The sequence below is a fragment of the Ochotona curzoniae genome, unplaced genomic scaffold (assembly GCF_017591425.1).
Source record: "Ochotona curzoniae isolate NIBS_2020 unplaced genomic scaffold, NIBS_Ocur_1.0 scaffold_4506, whole genome shotgun sequence".
NCBI lineage: Eukaryota > Metazoa > Chordata > Mammalia > Lagomorpha > Ochotonidae > Ochotona > Ochotona curzoniae.
Genome location: NW_024467119.1, coordinates 42,559,978 through 42,584,663, shown reverse-complemented (window position 1 = coordinate 42,584,663; position 24,686 = coordinate 42,559,978). Strand labels below are relative to the sequence as shown.

Here is a 24,686-nt window from a genome sequence, read left to right as displayed (position 1 = left end):
GAAAGGCAGAGAAAAAGATCCTCCCACCACTGGTTCACCTCCCAAATGGCCATAACAGGTGGTGCTGGTCTGAACCCTGGAATTTATGCTGGTTCCAGGGACCCAAGCATGTGGGCCATTCCCGATTGCTTTCCCAGACACCTTAGCAGAGAATGAACGAGAAGCAGAGAAGTTGGGATTCAAATTAACCCTCCTATGGAATTCTGGCACATCAGGCGGCATTTTAACCACCGCAAGGCAGTGCCAGCTCCAACTTGGGTAACTTTGCATTTGTTACCTTTTTGCCTTTTTAAGAATGTCATATAGTAGAAATCATATGGTTGGTAGCCTTTCAGATTAACAAGGAAAAAAAAATTTCACAGTAACATATGAATATATCTATATATATATGTATTCGCACACACACATTATGTATTTCAAGATCTAAAGTTAAACATGGTTATATTGTCATGACAGCAATTCTATGAACAGATAACAACCAGTAGTTTAATGAGGAAGGAATAGAACTATGACATGAACTTAAAAACACCATGGACAAATACTGGAGCAACACAAACTTTAGTTAACATTGTCAGCTATTTTTAAAAAGTTAAGTGAAAGGTATAGCTATAGAGAAAGATAAATAGAGAGGGAGGGAAAGGGAGAGAGAAAGAGAGAGAGAGAGAGAGAGAGAGAGAGAGATGTTCCATTCGCTGGTGCACTTCTCAAATGGCTGCAGTAAGACTGGGTCAGTCCAAAGGTGGGACTCAAACTGATTCTCATATGGAATACATAATATGGTAATCCCTGAAATATTGTTTTAAAACCTTTCTTTTGAATAAAGGGCTTTAATAATCAATAAATATCACAATTTGTATGTCCCTAAATTAATTAGAAAATAAACAACTTTATTTTACATTATCATTACTTTTTAAAGGATATTTGTTTATCTGAAAGACAAAGAAAAGTCAGTCTTGAATCCACTGAGTCATTCTCTGCATAGCCACAACAGCCAGGTCTCTGCTGAAGCCAGAACCAAGGATTTCACTCAGGTCTCCCCTGTGGGTGCAGGAGCTCAAATACTTGGGCTATTATCTACCATCTTCCAGGTGTATTAGCAGGAAGCTAGATCAGAAGTGGAGTAACCGGAATCAGATCGGCACTCCAATATGGAATATGGGCACTCTAAACAGCATCTTAACCCTCTGCACAACAATACTAGCCCTTGTCATCACTGTTGTCGAATGCCGAGTCCCTTACCCACACCCAAAGCTAGTCATTGCTATGTAGGCAATTGCCACATTTCTTAGTGTCCTTATTTAGCATATTGTAGGTAAAGATGATAGCTTATTTTAGAGACACATTTACTACTTTTATAAAGGAAAAAACATAAATGACTACTCCACAATTCCAAAATTAGGTTTTTTTTTTTTTTGAGTGACAGCTATAACTGTGTTTAACTATGTTATGTTTGCCAGCTTAAAGCAGAAATAGAACTGCAATACACTATCTGATTTTTGTCTAGCTCCAAATTCTAACTAGTTTCACAGTTTGGCTTCTCTGCTCAGGCTTGCTTTCTTGTCTTTATTTCCAAGTAGTGCTCCCAAGAGTACAGCCTAATAAACACTGCACACTCTGAACTCCCTCCCAAGGTCTGCTTCCCAGAGAAGACGTGGTGAAAACGGCTTCGTCTAAAATGAAACGCTGAGTTATTTCAAACTTAGCAAGTCTCAAGCCAGGTTTATAATCTGGTCCCCAACGTTTATTGCACATTTGTTCCCTCATATATGAGAATAATATCCCATGTCTCTGGTTACTGTATATAGAAAACTGGTTTTTTTAAGAATGCAAAAATTGTAAGAAATTAACTCATAACTTTGTCTCAGTAAGAAAGTCTAATTTTCAAAGGTTAGCAGAACAATTAGACTTTTATTTTTCACATACATACACAACAAAATTACACAAGTACTGTGATATTTGCAGAATAAATTCCCTTCCTTTTTCATGGGAGACACTGCCTTATGTATTTCTCAGCTTTGTTAAGCTGGTACCATACAGAACCACCAGTGTTGAGAAACTCATGCTACAATCTATAGTGTCATGATGGACTTATGACTGTTCATGAAGGACATTCATTGTAAAACTAGAGGGAAAATCAATGGTGGTGGTGGGGTGGTCTTTGGGGGAAGGGCATGGACAACCCCAGAGCCTAAAGAACTATATCATAAAACAAAATAAAATATTTTTAAATGTGAAAAAATTCTATAGTGTAAGTGCTTGGTGATAACATTTTCAAGAGACTCTTTTTGGATCCTGGGTAGAATAATATCCAAACTTTAAATGTCAGAATAAAATTAGGACCTGGATGCCCTATACGACACAGTCTGAATCCCGTTCACAGCAGGAGTGGAAGCTGGCACAGCTCTCACAGCTTTTCCCAATGGCCCAGGGTTTCCCAAAAGAAGTTGGACTATGTGAGGTGACGTTTATGGCACCTGCAGCAGTGTGGCTCCTAATCCAGAATCAACATTGTCCAAAGTGATGCAAGCAGCACCACATGAAGTTTCTGGCAAGTGTTCTTAACAACAGAAAGGGTACAACCTTCTCTTCTTTGCAAGCCGTTAGAATGAGGATGTCACCTTGGAGCTACTGCAGTAAGCTTATCCTCTGGGTGACCTTGATAACAGAAGTCAAGTACCTCAGAGCAGGAATGCAGACATATCTATAGCCTCTCGTCTGGGAGAACCCTGTACATCTCCAAACACTTAGTTCATGCAAATGCTGAGCATGACTGGATGGTCCCTCCACAAGCAATGATGGCTACAGAGCAAGCATCATAAGATGGCTGCCCTCTGTGAGTGAGTGAGTGTTGGTCTCAGTCAATATTTTAAGTTGTTGTATTACTATCATTATTAACCAGATTGTGCAGTACATAGTGGAAGAAGACAGCAGGGTATACTAGTGTAATATCAGATTGTTATTGTGACTTAGTAATAAAGTAGTTAACAATGAAAGGATATTTTAATATAAGAGGCTTTTAAATTAGAATAGTATTTCATAAATTTTTATATTCATTATGTTCGTTAAAATCTCACTTATGTCAGTTTTATTAGTTTTTAAATGTACTTAAACTATTTAAATGTCTTTTCTTTTTCCTTAGAACTGTTTCACTTTGTTGTAACAAAGATCATACATGCCCGTTTCTTTGCCTCTTTTTGTAAATTTGCTACTTTTCCTGTCTTCATTTTTATAGACTCGCTGAAATACTTCATTTTATGTTAAAGTTTTCATTCTTAATTTGAAACTATCCCATTCCTTCCGTACTTTGGGACTGGACCTTAGCACTTGACAATGTCACTGCTTACGCTGCGGTGGAGGGAGCCTCTTTGGAGATGGGGACAGAGGATGAAATGTGGAGACGATGACTGCAGATTTTTCAGGCAGCATGCTTTCCTGAAAAGCCAGAGTCAGGATTTCTGATGCTGGTGAGAGATTCAGTACACAGAGATTCTGGGGCCTCCCCCCTTTTTTATTTATTTATTTGTTCATTTTTAATAATAACTACATGGTTGATCAGGGCAGAAAGGATTGAGAGTTAGGGAAAACTGTGTGAATTCATTGCTTCCAATTTTGCTATTACTTCTTCCTGGGGGGAAGCGGGGAGACAGAGGGGGAAACCACTCCCGACTTTCCACAGGTCCCAGTACCCAGGGATGAGGAACCGCCACCTGCTATCAACCCAGGGTCTCAACGTGTGCATATTCCGAGGGTTTTGTCCAAGTGGTTTGGATAGTTCTGAAATGCTGTCGATTTCACCGTTCCGAGGATAATGTCACCCTCTCCTGAGATTTTAATTCAACAACAGGGACTTTGAACCTCGGTCCGGTGGTTGAGATGCCAGGGAATACCTGCTTCCCCTATCAGCGTGCCTGACTCGGGAACGGAGTCCTCGACCCATGCAAGTTGTGGCTAACGTGCACCTGGGAGGCCGCAGTGCGGGCTCAGCTGACAGCTGCCACGCACCAGACCTGGCCTGAATTCCTGGCTGCTACTTTGGCCTGGCTGGACCCTGGCTGTTGTGGGCGTCTGAGAAGTGAACCAACAGATGCAGCACATTTTTCTCTCTCTCAAAAATAAATAAATAAATAAATAAATAAATAAATAAATAAATAAATAAATAGGAAATACATTAAAAATTTTAAAAAACAACTGTTTTACTGTACTGAACTATCAAGGCTTCAGTGCTGGCCTACTTACAATATAGAGGGCAGAAGAGGGTAAACATGAAAAATCGCAAATATCCAGATGCGCTACAAGTGCCCAAGTAAAAAAAAAATGAGGTGTGGAGGGGGTTGTCACTTCCACTTCGCCTAAGCCATAAGCACCTTCAGGGAGTAGACAGCATCTGATGAAGTTTTGTGTTTTTTTTAAGATTCTGTAAGCCCACGTCGCGGTGACACACGGAGGCTTCCAGAACAACGTCCGTGTGAGGACTCCTGTCTCCTGCACGGCCCAGAGTCTAGCATCCCCTGACACAGAGTATGTGACCCTCATAGTAAAATGGTAATAATGTTACATGAAGGAGAAGCACAGAGAGAGGGCGCGCGTTCCGCGGGGCGCGCCCGGGCCCGGCGGTCACGTTCCTGTCAGGGCATCCGGGTCAGGGCCCCGGGGCAGGAGGGAGCGTCCGGGCGGTAGGGGGCGCCGGCGTGCGCCCGGGCCGCGAGCCCCAGCGCCGCCCCGCGCCGCCCCGCGCCGCCCCGCGCCGGCTCGGACCTCGGTGGACGCCATGCGCGCGCTGCTGCCGCTGCTGCGCACGGGCCGGGGGTGGCGCGCGGCCGCCCAGCCGGCGGCGGGAGCGAGGGCGGCGAGCCGGCCGCTGCGCGCCATGGCCCTGTACCGCACGGAGGAGCGCGGCCAGCCCCACTCGGAGGACTACCGCGTCTTCTTCAGTAAGTAGTTGGCGGAGGGCCGAGGAGCCGAGCGGGCAGGGCGCAGGAAGCAGCGCGGCCGCCCCCGGCCTCCTTCGGCCTCTTCTCCCACTACTCCCCGATCGGCAAGTCTCCTCGCGGTCGGGCCCGTCTTCCCGCGCGCGGAGGGACGAGAGCCGCCCACGACGGGGTGGTGGTGACAGGCCCGGGCCCCGGGGCGTGACGCGCGGCCGAGCCCCCTTGGGCTCGTTCCCCCGCCCCGGCCTGGGCCAGCCGGCAGCCCTGAGCCATGGGCGGAGCCAAGGGGCCACTCCGGAGAGGCCGGCCGGGGGCACGGGGGACGACGGGGGTCCCGGGCGGCGGGGGGCTGCCGATGCACCCCCTCGAGGCCGCCCCCAGCCCGGAGCGTCGTCGGCTCGGTTCCGGGGTGACCGGACGGGCCAGGCGACGGCGCCGTGCCACCCCGTCCCGTACGGCACAGGGGAGGACCCCTTCTGGGTGGCTGCCCGCGGTGTGGAGCAGGGGGTCGTTGCTGTAACGTGGGAATGGCGTCTTTGGCATGCCCCACTGATCTCCCCGAGGGGAGCTGCAGGTTCTAAACTCTGCACCCTCGACGGGTTTCCTAAGGTTTTTTACATCTGTAAGATTAGGGCTGTGAGAGTTACACAAATCCTGCCTGTAAAGTAATAACACAGCCTCGAGTATAAACGACCTGTTAGTTTAGGGCACCTGGCTGTTGGGAAAGTGCTTATGGTTGTCCTGCGGTTAAGGAGTGTTTTATGGGAGTTTTGTAATGCAGCTGGTACTGGAAGTTGTGTTTTTATCCACAAGTGGTCGTTGCCTTGCCTCTCTGCCATGTGTTTTTCCCCCATTCTTGCTTGATCAGGGTTGATCAGGTGAGCTGGTAACCTCAGCAAGAAGCTTCAAATTTTCTGAGTGAATTACAGTCCAGGAGGTTATAATGCGAACCATGGCTGGCCACAATTTTTCCTTAAAAGCTGTATAAAATGGCTGTTAGCTTTTAAGCAGTAAAGTGGCTGTCAATTGCATAATCTGGTGCAAGGATTCCAGATTGAGAACAAACGCGGACAATATTAATAGCAGAAAAGGCAGGAAAGTTTGCTGGACACGGTTGGGCCTTGTTCCCAAGGACAAGTTATGGGGCCAACCTTCAAGACCTTCCTGAGGTCTCGATTGTTAAGTAAGGAAAAGGTAAAACTTGAGGAAACTGTTTTCCTGGAGGAGTCATAGGTGATTGTCACCTCTTGGCCCCGGGTGACTGGGCGTCTGTGCCTTCAGCTGTCCTATCTGGTTGTTGACCTTGAAGTGACGCCAAAGGTCCTCTCCGCCCTGGTGTTCCTGATGCCCTCCGCTGGCAAGGTGTGGCTGGTGGAGGCTCTGACAGGTTGTGTTGGGAGAGAACTTCTGTTGGGGGCTTTTCTGAAGTCATACACAATGGGGGGGGGAGGCTCTTATTTGCTTAGCTACAAGTGTGCTTGAGACTCAAGAATTGTTTTTCTGATGGTAGGATGCCATATGTAAGATTTTTTTTTTCCGATGCAGTTGGATAAGCAAGGCAGGAACGAAGAAAACATTTTACTGAGGCAAATAACATTGGAAGAAATGCAGTGTGATTTGGGGGAAAGATATTAAGCCCCTGGTGAAGTTTCTACTGGGAAGGTTATGTTGAATTTGAACAGCTCCTGAAACAACCACCAGATGGCATCGTTGCCCAGGACTTTCTTGTAGGAAGGCATAGCGTGTAGGAGGGACTGGGTTAAGGTGAAGAGCAGTGTGGTCCCAGACTGGATTCAGCAGAAATGGGTGTCTGTGTAATTCTCTCTCCAAACAAGACATGAGTATAGCACTCTTTGGCTAAAAATTGTTATTTCATGTTGTTAGACATATTTTTTAGATTTTCTAGATCTGACCAACGAGCTACTAAGAGATACTCGGAGATACTAGTACAGTGGAAGATGGATTTTGAGCTTCATGTTGGTAGCTGTTGTCTTTTTCTAGATTTTCTAGATCTGTGCGGAGGTTCTGAAATACTAGCACTTGTGTAGCTGATTTCTCTTAAATCCTATTCGTAAAAATCACAATAAACAATAGATGGTGCAGTGGTTCAATTGGCTAATCATCCTCCTGCAAACAAAGGTATTCCGTATGTGTCTGATTCGTATCCTGGCTGCTCCTCTTCCCGTCCAGCCTCCTGCTTGTGGCCTGGGGAAGGCAGTGAGGATGGCCCAGAGCCTTGGGACCATGCATCCGCGTGGGAGGCCCAGAAGAAGCTCCTGGCTCCTGACTTTGGATAGGCTCAGGGCCAGCCATTGTGGCCATTTGGAAAATGAACCTGTGGATGGAAGATTTTTCTTTTTGTCTTTCCTTCTCTCTGTAAACCTGCCTTTGCAATTAAAAAAAGAAATCTTTTAAAAATATATAAATAAAATCAGTGTTAAACGCTGTAGAAACAGTGGTACATGAGACAGGATAATAAAGGGGAAGGAATATCATGGAAATCCAGAAGCCTCTTTGATGTCCCTCTTGGCCCTGTGGGAAACCGGGCTGTGGTGGCTTGTGTCACTTCACCGCTCTGCCCCTATTTCATTTTACCATGGAATGATGAGATTGAGCAAAACGATTGTGTTTGAAGAGGTGCTGTGTTGAACACAAGAACCCCGTGAGATATTTAGGTCCTCTTTAAATGGGATTTCATGATTTAGTAAGTTAGAATACTTCCTAGATTAAGTACATTAAGGTTTTGGAAAATTCTGATATAACTTTTCAATGACAGAGCACTTATTTCTCCACACATTTGCTAACATTTTACCAACACTAGTGCTCCGTGAAACTTGATTTGGAGAACGCCGCCTGGGTTGGTTTCTGAAGCTTTGAGAAGCAATTGTGTTTTTATAACAGCTCTGGGTTAAGAGAACCCTTTGGTTGTTGTCCTGGCTTTATGATCCTGGGCAAGTCACCAGATGGCGTCTCTTGCTTGGTTGCTTCATGTGTAAAATGGGGCAAGTACTGATAATATCGCACAATCACCATGACAGTTAAATGAGACTGTGTAAAGATTATCAGTGTCTCACACATGGTAGATATTCAACGTACTCTGTGTCATTTCCCCCTTTAAGATACAGAATGAAAATTTCTATTCTGTGAAGGGTAATGAAAATGAGATGTGGTTATAAAAGTGGCTGTTTCTGAAATGTGCTTATCTGTTCATTGCTGGTTCTCAAAGTTACAGTGCAGTACTGGATTAGCTGTGGAGTTACACTGAGGTTAGTTGTGTATACATTGGAAGACCTAGCATGCCATGTGTATATGCCTTTGGTTTCTTTAGTGGCTTTGTTTGTAATTTGAAGAATCATTAATTTATATTTCACATTTTTCTCAACGGATAATAAGAACTACATTTTTCATAATTTGGACTTTTGTTGCTGTGGGGTAAACAACTGGTTCAGTTAGAGAAACAGAGTTCTGGATAATTAAAGTTGCTTTTGTTTGGCTTGACAGTGAATCATGTTGCCCTTTAACAATTCATTTGCTTCATAGTTTATTTCAAGCATACGCTGACGTTGAAATTACTATAGGCTTTCTTTACATCATTTGTGTAGTAGACTGAAACCTGCTTTTGAAATTATACTTGGTCAGAATTTAGGCTTGGTAAGACTTGTGTGAATAATGCACAAAAAATGTTTTCAGTCTTAAATGTATGAGTTCCTGTAGTCTGTTTTAAATTTTGTTTTAAAGGATTACTGAGGACTGCCTGGTAACCAGGTCTGTGCCTTCACTCCTGGGCGGAATTCAGGAGCCAGGCAGAATAGCAGAGTGAGCAGTAAGCACTGCACTATGAAAGCCAAGATTCACACTTGAGGCTCCTATGGAAGGGAGTAGCCTTTTCTGAATTGTTTAACATTATGTGGGTCATTTAATCAAAGAGGAGGTAAATTCTAATAAGACGAAGGAACGTTCCAGACTGCCTGGACAATAGGTGGAGATTTTTTAGAATCCAGCTACTGCCCCGCTGTTCAGTATATGTTCTGATGTTTCCTGTTATGGTGGATGGTGGGCATGTCATGTAGCGTGCTGATGTATTACAGTGAACTTACACTGAGCTGTAAGGGTAGTCTTGGATCCCTCAGCTGATGGGAGACTGATCTAGGCAGTGAATCTCTTAATCCTCACATCAAAGGGAACTAGCCCCTATTTTGGAGGTATAGAAACTGTTATCCCCAGGTGACTCAGCTGCTCCCTGTATCACTAGAACTTGAGTTGTTGTAATAAAACATAGTGATTATCACACGGGTATAGAAAAACTTGATTTGCAGTCCCTAAAACTGAAAAACAGGTTAGTTTTGGAGATGAAATGCCATGAAATAAGAATGTTGTAATCTGTGTGGAAGAAACGAAACTCTATTGAAGCTGATTTGTTCATTTATTTTGACAGAGAGAGAGAGAGAGAGAGAGAGACACTCCATCTCCTGGTTTATGCGCCAGGATGGCTAGGGCTAACCAGGCTTCAGGATCCTGAAATTTTATCCCGTCTCCCACATGGATAGCAGGGTCCCAAGCACATGGGTCTTTGTTCACTGCTTTCCTTGGTGCCTTAGCCGGGAGCTAGATCAGGAGTGGAGGAGTTGAGTCCAGACTCAGACTGGCTCTTGCTTGGGATGTCTGTATGGCAGGTGATGGTCCACCCTGTAGTGCCACAGTGCAGCCCCTTGAAATTGATTTTTAAACTCCTTTAGATTCCTTAATCTGTGCCCAGTGCAATTAGCTTAATTGGCTAATCTTCCCCCCTTTAAGTGCCAGGATCCCATATGTGCTCCAGTTTGTTTCTCGGCTGTTCCTCTTCCCATCCATCTCCCTGCTTGTGTCCTGGGAAACCAGTGAGGATGGCCCAAAGCCTTGGGACCCTGCACTCGTGTGGGAGACCTGGAAGAAGCTCCTGGCTCCTGGCTTTGGATCAGTTCAGCTGTGGCCATTGCAGCCACTTGGGGAGTGAATCAGCAGATGGAAGATCTTTCTCTGTTTCTCTTTCTGTGTAAATTTGTGTTTCCAATAAAGATAAATCTGCCAGAAATATTAGTTCCATAAGCCTCTAAAATAAAAAATTAGCTTTAGTGCTTGCTATAAAGCTTTTTTGATGCTAATGCTTCCAATCTAAATATATAAATATTTTCTGCATATACATATGTTTATATATAATTAATATCAGATTAAGTTTTTAATTGCTGTGAAATTTCTCACCTACCTAGTGTAAGGAATAAACTTTTATCCTGATACAAATTGCTGTCACAAGAGAAGCATAGCTGCAAGTCATGGAATAAAATCTAATTTCAGGTCAGTTGAATGGAAAATTTTGACATGGTTTGGCATTTTCTTGGGTGTGTTTATCGACCTCATACAATACATTAATTATTCCTAGGGATGCAGTGTGATTTTTGACCATTATGGAATAACAAAAAAATCATGGCAATCACAATCATTTTCCTTTTACTAAAGTGAGTGCAAATTTATAGATATGTAATATAAAGTAGAAGTTATTTTTCTTTTTATTGTTTATTTATGAATAATATTTCACAATCCAAATAACTTATAGATATGGCTATCCAAGTTCATAAAAACCATGTATTCGTTTATATTCTTTTTACCTTCCAAACTGGCGATTAGGAAACAATTTCAACACTTACATTGGCATTATCTTAGTATTTGGATATGATATTTATTTAGGTCCTGAGAAAGTGAGGAAAGGAGAAAGTGTGCAGGTATTTTCTGCTTCAGTGTATAATATTTATTTGTTTATTCAGATATAATGTTTATTTAGTGACATTTAAGAACACATTTCATGAATTTAAATTTTTTGAAAAGTTGAGAGACAAATATACATGGAGAACCGTCTCTCCTCTGTATTTTTTTTTAATAAATTTTTTATTTTGACAATTTTTACATAGTTAATTTGGGCAGAAAGGGTCAAGGGCTACAGGAAAGTGGGTAAGACTATTATTTCCATATTGCTTCCTAAATATATATGAGGTAGAGGGGGATATTGAGGGAGAAGCCCCACCCGGTTTCCCACCCACCCCAAGTCCCACATGTGGGGCATGCTCCGAGATACTCGTTGAAGTGGTTTCAATAGGTCACCAGTTTTGAAATTGCTGCCAATCTTGCCTCTCCAAACACGATGAGGTTGTTGAAAAATCCATTAATTGACATTGTCCATCATAGCGTCTCTATTTGCCCGGTATTTTGTTGCCAACCTATAGCTGAGGTGGTTGATTAACTTATTCCATCTTCTGTCCCTTCATGGTTTGAGTTCTGAGTCTGGCATTTCAATTGGGGGATCACCAAAGAAACTTTGTCTGAGGTGTTCCCAGACCAGATACTTGTATGCACCAGCAAGTGCAGGGCCCAGCACAGTTTATCATGCCAGTCAGCTGGTAGTTGCAGTTGCTGGTTTGGTTCTGTTTTCAGCCCCGCCTTCCACTGGAACCAATGGGTGTTGCAGTCCAGCCTGGTTCTGTCCAGCACATACTCGGTCTTCACTGAAACCAGTGGAGCCGCATCCTGATGAGAGCGGCCCACAATAACCCCCACCAGGCCCACCCCCTACCCTGGTTTGCCAATATGTGTGGCTGACCAGTCCAATCTGTCCCACATCCCCCTTGGCTCTCATACATGGCAAATGGCATTGAAGCTTGGATCTATCTAACCAGCTCAACAGTCAAGCCTTCACGGGTGTGGTTGAGTGCCTCTCTGTCTAGCTACCCCAGCCCCGGTCCTAGTTCTCGTGCCCTCCCGTGGGAGTGGTAACCCAAGAGGGGGGAACCCACTATTTCCCTCCCAGGTCTCTCACTCCCGGATTGTGCACTTTCCAGGTGGTTCTGCAGTTTAACTTGACAGGATTAGCCCCCAGTGCCAGTTTCTGTCAGCTGATGCTGCGGCTATGCCCAAACAGCCCTCTCCCATTCTAATTGTAGGTTGCACCCATAGGAACAATCAACCCATCCTGGCTTTTCCCTGATCTAGTCCACATGAGGCGCACAGTGTTGTAGCCCTGCTTAGTCTGGTCCGCTCTCCTCTGTATTTACTCCCCAGATGTCTGCAGCAGGTGGAGCTGGGCCAGGTGAACGCCAGGAGCTAAGAGCTGTATCCTGGTCTGAGGTGGGCAGCAGGGCAGGGACCCACCTGGTTGTGCCATCGCTGGCTGCCCTGCAGGGCGCACGGTCGTGGGAAGTGGAAAGGAACTCTGGAACAGAGGCAGACCCCACCCTCTCCAGGGTGAGTGTGGGGTCCCACATGGCTAAACCAGGTGCCCACTCATACACATTGTTAGTGGCAGAACTTAGTTTGTGGCCCTGCTTTTTTCCTCAGATGTAAGTAATATTCCTCTTACTACGTTTCAATAAGTTTGGAGGGGCTTGTTCAAGCTCACAGAAAGATTGAAACTTTAGGAAATTTAACTTTAAAACTGTATGCTAGAGTATTGATTGTTCTTAACTATAAAGACAGCCAAACTAATTGGGAATTTTTTTTTAACTCCTTTAGTTGAATAACAATCTTCCCTGGTTTGCCAGGATTCTTAAAGTTGGATTATTGTTCATTTCCACTGCAGTGGTAGGCCTCCGATGTAACAACTGAAGTCCACTGCCAAGAGGTTGTGCTTTTCTTCTCTTTGGGGTTTCTTTTCTTTCCTTTAAAGAGAGAGAACAGTCACAGATTGACGATCGCTTTGGGGACAAGCACTTCCATTTGTGCTTGTTGTGTATCTTAACTACCTTCTAGTTTTCTTAGGTATCACATTATTTTTAAACTTATATGCAGTGAAATTCACTCACTTTTGTGAACAGCCCTAGTGTGCGGCATGTGGATTTGTTGAAGCAGCATCTCGGTGAAGATGGAGACGAGCCCTGGCACTTCCGGAACGTTGCTTGTGGAGTCCCTCCTACCCGCTCCACCTTCAACCCCTGGCAGCCACTGTTCTATTATTTATCCCCCGAGTTTTACCTCTTCCATAAGGCTGTGGAAATGGAATTGGTTCAGTCTCGCTTTTCACTTTGTGTAGCGTGGCTTGGACGTGTTCATTTTGTTGTGTATACATTTTTTGTTGAAGAGTAACGTAACGTTGAGTAAAAAGACCACTGTGTGGGTGTGATGGTTGGTTTGTTCATTCACTGGTTGGGCTGTTTCCAGAGTTGGGGGATATTGAATAAATCTGCCCTGAACATTTACTTGGAGGTGTTGGGAATGAACATGTTTTCATTTCTCTTGGCTACTTGGTAGAATTGCACAAGCTAACTAACTATACATTTAACTTTATAAAAACCACCAAATTGTTTTTCAAAGTGGCTGTACCACTCGGAAAGCCATTTTCAGTTCCCAGAACCATATTTCATTTGAAAAGAAAATGAGAAAGTGTGCAGGTATTTTCTGCTTCAGTGTCTTTCCTTGGGGCCAGCATTGTGATGTAGTGTGTTAAGCCGCTGCCCTGTTGACATCCAGGCAGGCACTTGTCTCTGCTGCTTCACTCCGACCCATCTCCCTGCTGGTGAGGCTGTCACGTGCTTGGGAGACCCAGGCTCCTGGCTCTGAGCTATTCACATCCTGCGTGTTTGGCCTGAAGATTTCTCTTTCTGATCTCCCCTTGTCTTTCTGTAACTCTGCCTTTCAAATAAATTAATATATCTTTTAAATATCCGTATTCACAAAAAAAGCAAATAATCATTCAAAAATTGGCAGTTTTGTTTCTTGTGTTCTTGTGTTACTCAAAGATAACTTTGAAAAATCAGGCAGAGAAAAAAAATTTAAAAAAAATCAGGCAGAGGATTTGATGTTTGATATTGTACTCAGAAGGGATTTTTAAAAGTTTATCGTTTTGATGAATGAAAAACTTTATTGATCATAGTGAATTTCTTGTGGACTCTTTCTCACCTTTTTCTCTACTTTGTGCAGAAGCGCTTCAGAAGTTACCTTCTGCTGAGGCAGAAAAACATTCATGTTCAATTTGGCGTGGAAAGTACAATAGTAGGTTTATTATTGCATTTTATTAGGTACTCAGTACTCTTCCAGATGTGAGAGTAAAAAATGAAGAGGATCTGCTCCCTTCATAATTTAATTCTACTGCTAAGTGTGTACAATATGAAAGTACAGAGGGATACACTCTTGAAGGGGTGTTGGCATTTCATGTGGCAGCATTGGGTCAAGTCCCACGGCTCTGCTTCAATCCAGCTTCCTGCTGATGTGCCTGGAAGGCAGTAGAAGATGGCCCAGCTGCTGGGGCCTTCACCTTCCATGCTAGAGACCAGAGGAGAGGTCCCAGCTGCTGACTTTGTCTTGACTTGGCTCTGCCACTATGACTGTGAAGCAGCAGGGGGAAAATTCTCTCTCTCTCTTCCCTTTCAAATACATAAGATAATCGTAAAGTATTATTGTGGTGCGATATAGGCCTGTCTTTATGCTTCTACTTTTTTCTCTCTTTTTCAGTTTAGTCAGGGCTTGCTTAGAATCATTTGAGATTTGGAAGAGTTGCAACAGCTGTAGAATCCTAGTGTACCACACACCCAATTTCCCCAGATGTTGGCATCTTTGATTCCTGTTGTGCTGTTTTCAGAACTAAGGCACTCACAATGGGACAGGGCTCTTCACTGAGCTCCAGATTTTATTCAGGTTTCACTTCGCTTTCCATTCTGGAATCCAGTTCCAGTTTTAGTCATCATCTCTCTTTAATGTCCAATCTGGTTTAGTCTCTCAGGCTTGATTTGTGTCTTCTTTGCTTGCTTATTAATTTAGTCACTTGATTCTATCAGTCTAGATTCATGTACATATATTTTATCATTTGAGATCTAATTTATTTTGTTGTGCAAATTGTTAGACGCCTGAGAAATTCCTCGTTTATTTTAATGTACATTAAAATATCACTTTAATGTACTAATAAGTTTTTGTTTGAGTAGTTGGTGAATTTCTGACCCTACAAGATGCTCAGGGCTCATTTTGCGTGTTTTCCATTCCTGCTTTGTATTCTTTGGAGAGTGGTATTTAGAAAGCAGAGTCAAGGCGCTAGATGTGCTCATTGCTGTTAGGATGCAACCAAACTGAACTGGCATCCAAATGGAATGCTGTTGTTACAGGTAACAGTTTTATTTGCTGTGCCGCAACTCTGTACAACTTTTAAGCTAATCCAGTTATTGAAATTTGGTATTTTCAGTAAATTTATTTGTTTTTTCTTAGTTGCATGGGACCTTTGGACTTTTCTTCCCATGGATTTGTAGTTAGAGCTGGATTTTAGAAATTGCTTAGGTTTCTCCCAGGGAACTTGATTTCAATTTTACCACAATTTATTTAATAATGAATTTTTAAAAAACTGATATTTCCTGTGCTTGCTTCGGCAGCACATATACTAAAATTGGAACGATACAGAGAAGATTAGCATTGTCCCTGTGCAAGGATGACGCACAAATTTGTGAAGCATTCCATATTTGAAAAGAAAAAAAAAAACCTGATGTTTGTTACCTTTTTTAAAAAAAATTTTATGGCACAATTTCATTTTGTCTGAGATTTCCCTCCCCCCTCCCCAAGTTCCTAAATCTTGACTGATTTTCCTGATATTATTACAATAGTATAGTCCTATAAGCAGTCATAAGTCCATCATTTTGTTATTTGTGTCCTGACATTGCTGGCACACACAATACCAGACGGTCCAGCATTCTATGTCAAAATATGTCCAACTGTTTCATTGGGAGCCCATCTTTGATTTGGAAGTAGAGATGCATACTGCATTATATCTTCACATCTGGATATGATCGTCTCTTAGGCCATCACTGTACATTTCCTTAAATGAGAAGCCATGTAACAAAGTCAACAATAGGAATGAAGTTAAAACAAAAATTTTCAGCACCATGGGGTTAAACAACATACCACTGAATAACTGATGTGTCGATAAAGAAATGAAAAAGAAAAACAACAAAAGCCTCTTGAGTAAAATGATGCTACTGTGGTATCTACAAGTCAGTGAAGAATTTGATAAGAGAAAAGCAACTTTTTTGAAGAAATGAAAATAAAAGCAAAAATATCAAAACCCATGGGTTGCAGCAAAAATAGTATGGAAGGAGTTGTTGATCTTACAGTTTGTATGAAGGCTGCCTTATATCAGCAAGAACATATGGTATTTGTCTTTTTGGAATTGACTGAACATATGGTCTCTAGTTGGGACCATCAAGTTGCAAATGGTGTAATTCATTCTTTTTAATGGCTGAATAATATTCCATGGAGTGGACATACCACAGTTTCTTTAATCACTCCTCTTTTGACGGGCATCTAGGTTGTTTCCATGAATTTGGTATTGTAGATTATGTTGCTGGTTTCTTACTTTTTGAGCTTTAATCCATTTTAAACTGTCTGCTTTCGGAAATTTTAAGTCACAGGGAGAAGTAAATGATTGTAATAACTGAAATGTAATTTATTTGATTTATATCCCCCTTTGGTCCTGGATTGGAATAAGTGTTAAAAATTGTATTAAACCTTGAATTTAAAGTAACAAAGTAAGTTTAAGTATATGAGATATTTCTGCTGTAATAAGGAAGAATATGTTCTTTGCTTTAACTTTGGTTTTTATTTCCTTTGCAGAGAATGTAGCTGGTCACTACATATCCCCCTTTCATGATATTCCTCTGAGAGTGGACCCTAAACAGGTATATTTTAACTTGTTTTGGAAATTCAGAATACTCGTTTCTAGTATGTGCCTTAAAAATGGTCAGTAAGAGAGAGTTACTATAACAAAACTGAAAGCTTTCTTTGTGAAGTAAAATCTGTGTAAGGATAGGATTCTTTTAGGAAGATTTGGGGAAAGGGTACCAGCGAGCCATGAAGTTGAGATTTGAGGAATATAAAGGCTTAGGGGTGAACATTTAGGAAGTCAACTAGAGGTTTATTTTCTAAATAACATAGTTAACATTTTTGGGTTCTTTTCTATTTGCTAGCTGTTATATAATATGAACATATTATATATACATGTTATATATATGTATGTGGACATATAGTATGAACTTCTAATGAGTTGCTATTATATTCTCCAAGGACACTAAAGCTGAAGGCATTTCATTAATTTGTCTGAGACCACATAGCTGGTGAGTGGCAAATCCAGGTTTTGAACTAACATTTGGGATCACCAATCTCATGCTAAAACTCCATAGACTAGATACTAGCAAAATAAGGCTGCGAAAACAAGGTAGTGTTTGAATACTTACTGTTATGGAGCTAAGTGACTAGGCAGTTGTTAAGGGGGTAAAGAACGTCAGCCAAGTTGTGGAAAATTTCTGCTGTTAAGTACAATTTTGGTTTCAGTAATCACTGGGGGTATTTTGAACTCTCTTATTACTTGGCAAGATGACATAGTTGACAGCAGATACTAATGATCATCATTAATTTGGAAATTTTTTTCTTTTAAAAATCCTAAAATCTGGGGCTGGCACTGTGGCATGTAGTAAGCTAATCCTCCACCTCTTGGTGCTGGTATCCGTATGGATGCTGATTCATGTCCTGTCTGCTCCACTTCCCATTCAGCTCCCTGCATATGGCCCGGGAAGGCAACAGAACATGACTCAAGTTTTTGTGTCCTGCACTGACATGCAAGACCAGGAAGAAGCTTCTGGCTCCTGACTTTGGATTGGCTCAGCTCTGCCCATTGTGGCCATTTGAGAGTGAAGCAGAAGATGGAAGCTCTGAAGCCCACTCGCTCACTCTCTCCCCTTCTGTAACTCTGCCTTCTAATAAAAATAAACAAATCCTAAAAAAAAAAAAAGAATACAAGTGGTGACTGTTGAGTAAAGTAAATAACCAAGACTACATCCTAGGTTTTGATAAAATGGGGTTTGCTAATGGGATTGAGTTTTCATTTTTATTGAAGTTTTTTTGTTTTTCCTTTTTATAAATTCGAAAAGCTGAGACAGAAAAAAATATGGCCAGTGCTCCCATCTGTTGCTTCAGTCCCAGTTGTCCACAATGGCCAGGGCTAAAACACAATAAAAGCAGTAGTCCAAAATTCAGTCCTGTTCTCCCTGTGAGTGGCAGGATCCCAACCACTGACCACCGTCCTCTGCCTCCCAGGGTCTGCAGTGCCAGGAAGGAAGAGTCGGAAGTAGAGCCGACCTCACCTCCAGGCGGGCAGTCTGACATAGGATTCAGGTGTCCTCCTGACTCATGACTTCACCCCTAAGCCAAAGACTGCCGCTGAGGTTGGGTTTTCCAGAACTGTTGGAAGATGAGGGAAGGGGTAGAGACCTGTGAGGAAATCAGGAAGGTGCTAAAGATGCAAGAGTGATTTGACTTCCTTGGGATACTTCACTCAGACTGAGTGTCACACACACATGTCCTTCATGAGGTTTTGGAACTCTGAAGCAGGGCCCGTACTGCCCTCTAACCCTGTCAGTGACATCGGCGAAGGGGAAAATAGTGAGGATGCATCAAATCTGGTGACCTCAGCCAGGCTTCCCCATACTTTATCTCTGTCCTTCTGGAACTGCTATTATTTTGAAATGAGGTGATTTGTTCCTGGCCACAGGTCTTGTCTGCTGTGGAAGTTATTAAATTTAGCTCTTCTACCACCAGTTTGTACTCTTTACTTCTGTTGTGTAATGCCCCAGCTCACTACTTCTAAATGTTTAGCTATAGGCCAAGGAGTCTTATGAATTTGAAGAGAGAATGAGACCAAAGAGAGGGAAGGAGGAACTCTGTGGCCGTGTATGTCTGTATGAGTGAATGTGTGTGCCTGTGTACACTCACGCACACATGTTTTGGCCAGTGAACCACCAAACCTAAATAATCTCATGTTACCTAACATGTCTCCTTGTTTTTGTCCAAAAGCGCTTACATTCATTTATTCACTTTTTCAACAAAAAAATCATTTTCTGCTGATTGTGAGCCAGATGCTGTTCCAGGCACTTGGGATACAGAAGTGAATAAACTAGAGGTAGCTCCCATTCAATTGAAGGAGAGAGACAACCTACAGTGAGCCACCTAATATTAAGTGCTGTCAAAACACACAACAGGGAAATGTGAAATCAAGAGTGACTAATGGGTGGTATTATAAGGAATATACCCTAGCAGACTCTTCATCTGATGCCAATAGTAATAGATCTCTGTTGTCAAGAGCCATGCAATGAGAAAGGAGAAAGTAGGAACTAAGAGTATTCTGAGAACATCTGAGGGATATATATGCCAGCTAAGGAGATTGGGGTTTCAGGAATATGAGATTTGGGATTTAGGATAGAACAGTACAGAATCAAGTAGGCATGTCAGTGCATTCCAAGGATGCAGAGGTGGGCACCCATGATTCCCTAGTCCTCAGGCAGCAGTGACAGCACTCTTGCACCTGGTCCTCTGGGGTGTGGTAATTTAGGAACAGAAATGCTTTCGAGCTGACTTGTAATAATTATTTTTCTGTTTACTTTGATTCCTCCCTTAGTAGATGTTTTGGTATATAAATGTTGTGTGTACTTGGTGAGCATTTGTGAATGGCACAGTTTCTCTTCCCAACCCAGCATGTGGTCTGTTTTAATTTAAAAGTGTTTGGTGGTGGCACAGTTATCACACCTTGGTGGAATTCACGGGAGGTATAGCAAGTGCTTTCCTGGCTTGTTAGCTACGCTCCCTGGAGCTTCATTTCAATAATGAAATGACTGTTTTAAGCATAATCACTAGAAGCTGCCAGTCTTTCCTTTAAGACCGAACAGAGCTTTTGCTTATTTCCTAAAACTTAGAAAATAAACTTGAAGGAGATGTAGCTTTTCTGATAACATAGTTTGTGAAACACTTTTGTGCTGTGTTCTCTGGGGATACAGTTACTGAGGGAAAACATCAGTGGGCACTTGGTGTCCTTTTGAGTCAAATGTTTGTATAGCTTCTTAGTGGAATGTTTAGTAGATATTTTTAACTTTTAAAAATTCATTTTATTTATCTGAGAAACAGAGACTGAAAAGGAGACAGAGAAAGAGAGATCTCTCAGTTGCTAGTTTATTCCCCAAATGCCCACAGCAGCCAGGGCTGGATCCTGCTGAAGCCTGGAGCTAGAAACTTCTGGGTTTTCCATGTGGGTGGAGGGACCCTGCTGCTTCAGGCATCACCAGCAGCACTCCCCATACCCCCGGGGCAGCATTAACGGAAAAGTGAGAATTGCCAGGTGACTCAGAACTGAAATCCTGGCATTCAAGTGTGGGATGCAGGCATCCTGTGCCAGATGCCTTCCTCTGTAGTTATCTTTTCACTGCTGTGCAGTGCCTCTGGATTCTTTCATGAAATACTACAATCATAAATATCATCTTTTCTTTTATAGGAAAATGGCATTCCTACAAAGAAAGCACGGAATGATGAATATGAGGTATACACTCTTGAAGATCTTCCTGATAGTTTGCATTTGTAAAGTGCCTCTGAAGTTTTCCTGTTGCAAGACACAGGTGTAATTCTGATGTTCTTCACATACCTGTTTGAGGCTACTAGGGTAGATACCACCGTTCTTTAATCCTAATGAAGGATAAAAGTTACTATTTCAACCTCTTTTTGTGTACAATTCAGTGGCATTAAATGATATCACATCATTGTATAATCATCACCAGTGCCCATTTCCAGAATTATCATCATGAGCTGAAACTCCATACGCATTGAACCATCCCACATTTTCTTCTTCCTCCAAAGCTCTGGTGACTTCTGCTCTGCTCTCTGTGGATTGTTTTAGGTACTTTTTTGCCATTTCATAGCATCAAGGCCTGAACCCATATTTATTTACTTTTTCTGGTAGATGATCTGTGGTCTGAAGTCTGTTTTACCTGGAAGTTTGTCAGTTAGTTTTCTTCTTTGTCTTACTGTGAAACAAAAGATTAAGAGACCTATTTTCCCTCTAGTAACAGACTCTTTGGAATAGAGGAGAAGGAAAAAATTAATCAATTATATACAAAAGTTAATGTATTTTAAATAAATGCTTTAAATATGCAGCTGTCAAACCTTTGATAGTGTTTTTCCTTGGATACTGATTGGACTCTGTCACCCTGTGTCTTGCTGTGGGTGCCCTTTTATCCTGCTGGTGCTAGACGGATTCTCCTGCCCTGCTTCATGCTTTTCCTCCCCTTTCCGGCACCATTTCCCTTTGTTCTCTGCCTTAATTGAAACTCAGGAATCCAGCCTTTGAGTTCACTTCTGCACATTTTTGTGGGAAGTTGTTTTATTTCTGCTCTTTTTGCCTGCTGCTCATCTTTTGTTTCTCTAAACTGATGGTTGTCAAAACAGTTCTTGAATAATCTCCACTAGAAAATGTAGAATGTACATTTAAACTTCATATTCCTGACCCAAGTCTCTGCTTGGTGGGACCTCTTTAATCTTGACATTGAGCAAGTGTCCCTGGTATATACTGAGCGTGAAGTTTGAGGACTACTTTCGCAGATGTGGGAAGGACATATATGCAGGTATTCAAGGCTTTATGGGTTCCTAGGAAGTCTGTGTGTTAACCTTAAACAGTCATTTCAATGGCAAAAGCATAGCCTTTATCCAGATAACCTTATTTAAATTTAATTCGTAGAACACAATTCATATGTTAGGGACTATCTAATTTGAGTTTATATGAAAGTGTGAGAGTTAGAGAGGAAGTTTTGCGAGAGTTCTTGTTTTGTTCCTGCATGCAAAGCATACTGACTGCTTTTTTGTGTTTGTTACTAGTTTCTCTTGTTTATTTGTACAACTAAAATATAAGGTGAACATGAAGAAGAGGAAAAGAAGACAGGATTAGGGGAATTAAGTATGCTAACCACACATGCAGCCTTTTGATTTGGTTTATGCCCCTTTTGTTTTCTTGATTTGCTAATAAATTTTGGCAGAACATTGTTGGTTTAAAGTTAGCTGAATGCCTTTTAGTTTGAAAGAAAGACATCAAATATGCTCTTAGTGGTCAGGAACAAGCTGTCAGGAGGGAGTGGCATGGTTTACTGGCTTCGAATTCAGACCTGTTCTTCATTTATTGTTCTTTAAGCGTAACTCAAGTTTCTGGGAGTGGTTTAATAGGTGTCATTGTAAAAAAGCACTTGTCACCAGCCTGGTCTTGTCTGTCATCTCAGAGTATTCAGCATTTGTTCTCCTATAGCCAGATTTTCAGGGATGAATAAATTATGTGAACATCTGCCATTTACTTAGCTTTTCTTTTTAATAGCTACTTCAGATATATTTAGACAGGTGCAGGGGTACCGTACCTCATAAAAGGGAATGGAAAAATGAAACGTAACAGCAGGTCTGCGTGTAAGTTTTGCTAAGATAGGAGTGAGGCTTTTCTAGAAATGAAGGAGTTGTGGAGAGCTCGTGGCTTTGTTGTGACTCTTACTTCAGCTTTACAGTTTTACCATTGTAAACTTTAGTCTTATCTACAAGTGCTTAATAAAACCGTCCTTGCTTCTGTGGTTCAGTATATATTTGCATTAATTGCATAAATGGCATTATTTGAATTAACAGCATTCTTTGTTTCAGGAAGAAATCATTGTGATGTTGTAATGCTTTAAACCAACCTCAGCTATATATTAAAATTGCTTGGAGAGCTTTTAAAAATAATCAGTGCATACCACATGGGTTGAAATCAAATGAATGAAAGGTAGAAGTTTAGGATTCTTTTTTTCTTTTTTGGTTAAGGCCTGCCAGGTGATTTTATGTGTGGCACAATTGAGAATATTGAATCACTGCTTCTCAACCTGTGGTGAAGAACTAGTTTTCTGGATTTATTCTAATCTATTATAAGCTGACACTTTAAAAATGTATTACTGCAAAAGTAGAATTCAAGTTCTAGTTTTTGATGATTCAATTCAGTGGACTTGAAAATCACTGTGTCTAATTGCTGTAAATATGTCTAAATGAGCCAGTAGTAATCAGGTTGCTTATTGACCCTGGTCCAAGGCCACACTTGAAGTAGTACTGTTTTAAATCATAGTGCATGCATAAGATGCTAGTTATTGATAGCAAAATAGTATGCAAATCAACTTCAACCCTAAGAGTTTCTTTGGACAGCTGAGGGTAATTATTATTTTTTTCTTTCTTTCTTTTTAAATTGATTACATTGCATTATGTGACACAGTTTTATAGGCACTGAGATTCTCCCCCCCCCCCCCCAGGGTGGATTCTTCCACCTTGTTGCAGAGAATAATTATTTTTACTGATTGTTGTGACTCAGAGTATTTTGATGTAAGTGCTCTAATGGGTTCAGATATGAGAAAAAGAAGCAATAGTTCTTTTGTAACTAAAATAATCTAAAATTACTGGCTGTGCAAGCTAAGTTTAGATATGTATCAGTCTAATTGTAGATATGTATCAGTCTAATTGCTGATACCCTTCATTTTTCCTCATGATCATAGTTTATATTTAAACATGATCTTATACTTTTCAAATTATTTTACTTCAAAGTATTTTGTATGTTTTGATTTCATTTACAACAGTTGGCCTTCCTGTAAGCTTTGTGTGGTGGGTGACAGAAATGATTTGTTAGATGAAAATGCAACTGCTTGCTTACCTTAGGAATCTAGCCTCTCACTCTTATTTAGTTGGAGAATAGAAATGAAAACCTACTTTCTGTTCCCACTCTGGCTCTGTCACTGCCCTGTGCAGGCATTTCCAGGCATGTAGGAATCTCTGATGGTGTGCAGAAGTGGCCAGTGATGTGGTAGTTTTAGTTCTGCTATTTCCAGGTAATTTGTCTAATTTTTAGTAGAAGAATATCAGGTATTAGAAAGGTAAAATAGTGTGCAAACTCTTAAAATTTTTGGTGGCAAAACTAGAGCATTCTTGTACTAGAAATTAGTATTAAAAGATGTTCAAAAAATTTATATCCTCTCTCTTTTTAACTGCAGAATTTGTTTAATATGGTTGTAGAAGTACCTCGGTGGACAAATGCTAAAATGGAGGTATGGATATTTTATATTAAATGTGAAATCAATGTGATGATTTTATGATGATGTAAAGACGCTTCAAATTGTCAACATATTTTGAATTTGTGATGATTGCATGATTGAAAACTTGAAGTTTAATTTTAACAAGAAAAGTTTCAAATCTGAGCATATGCTTTACGGAGTATGGTTGGTTGTTTTCCATTCTGGTTTCTTAGGTGCATAATTCAGCCATGAATTTTTTTTTCTCCCCTTTCTTTGAAAGGGGAAAACGTTCCTCAAGCATCTTCCAGTTCCCTCATTCGCATTTTTTTTAAAGATTTATTTTTATTATTTTTTATTGGAAAGGCGGATATACAGAGAGGAGAGACAGAGGAAGACTTTCCATGCAATGATTCACTCCCCAAGTGAGCGCAACGGCCGATGCTATGCCGATCCGAAGCCAGGAGCCTTTTCTGGGTCTCCCATGCGGGTGCAGGGTCCCAAAGCTTTGGGCCATCCTCGACTGCTTTCCTGGGCCACAGGCAGGGAGCTGGAAGGGATTCGGGGCTGCCGGGATTAGAACCAGAGCCCATATGGGATCCTGGGTGTGCAAGGCGAGGACCTTAACCACTTGCACCACCGTGCTGGGCCCCCTCACTCGCATTTTTAAGATTTTCATCTTTTCCGTGAAACAGGAACCTACCAAACTTACCTTTTACTTTTTAGAATTATTTTCTTTGAGAATTTGGGCAAAATCTGATCTGATTCTGAGTGGAATTTTATTTGTAGCTTAATGTGTTTAGTTAATAAACTTCTGCAACTTTGGATATGGTAGCAAATATTACTTTAAGTATGTAACTGAAATATTGATATGTAGATGTACATTTTT

General features: G+C 41.6%; 1 protein-coding gene and 1 non-coding gene across 4 annotated transcripts in view; both read left to right on the top strand.

The window, feature by feature from the left end:
* Positions 1–4,768: 4,768 nt before the first annotated feature.
* Positions 4,769–24,686, top strand: part of PPA2 (inorganic pyrophosphatase 2) — an 89,473-nt gene continuing 69,555 nt past the window's right edge. For 2 of the 3 annotated variants that reach the window (XM_040967453.1, XM_040967455.1), the window contains exons 1-4: positions 4,769–4,931; positions 16,539–16,603; positions 20,242–20,286; positions 23,780–23,833. In XM_040967453.1, coding sequence (XP_040823387.1) covers positions 4,769–4,931; positions 16,539–16,603; positions 20,242–20,286; positions 23,780–23,833 — 327 coding nt within the window. Of the gene's footprint in view, positions 4,932–13,752; positions 13,941–16,538; positions 16,604–20,241; positions 20,287–23,779; positions 23,834–24,686 lie in introns of those variants that run through there. The other variant, XM_040967454.1, reaches the window with a different exon arrangement.
* LOC121147592 lies at positions 15,289–15,395 on the top strand. Its single transcript, XR_005882411.1, has one exon. It is a non-coding gene; the product is annotated as a U6 spliceosomal RNA (small nuclear RNA).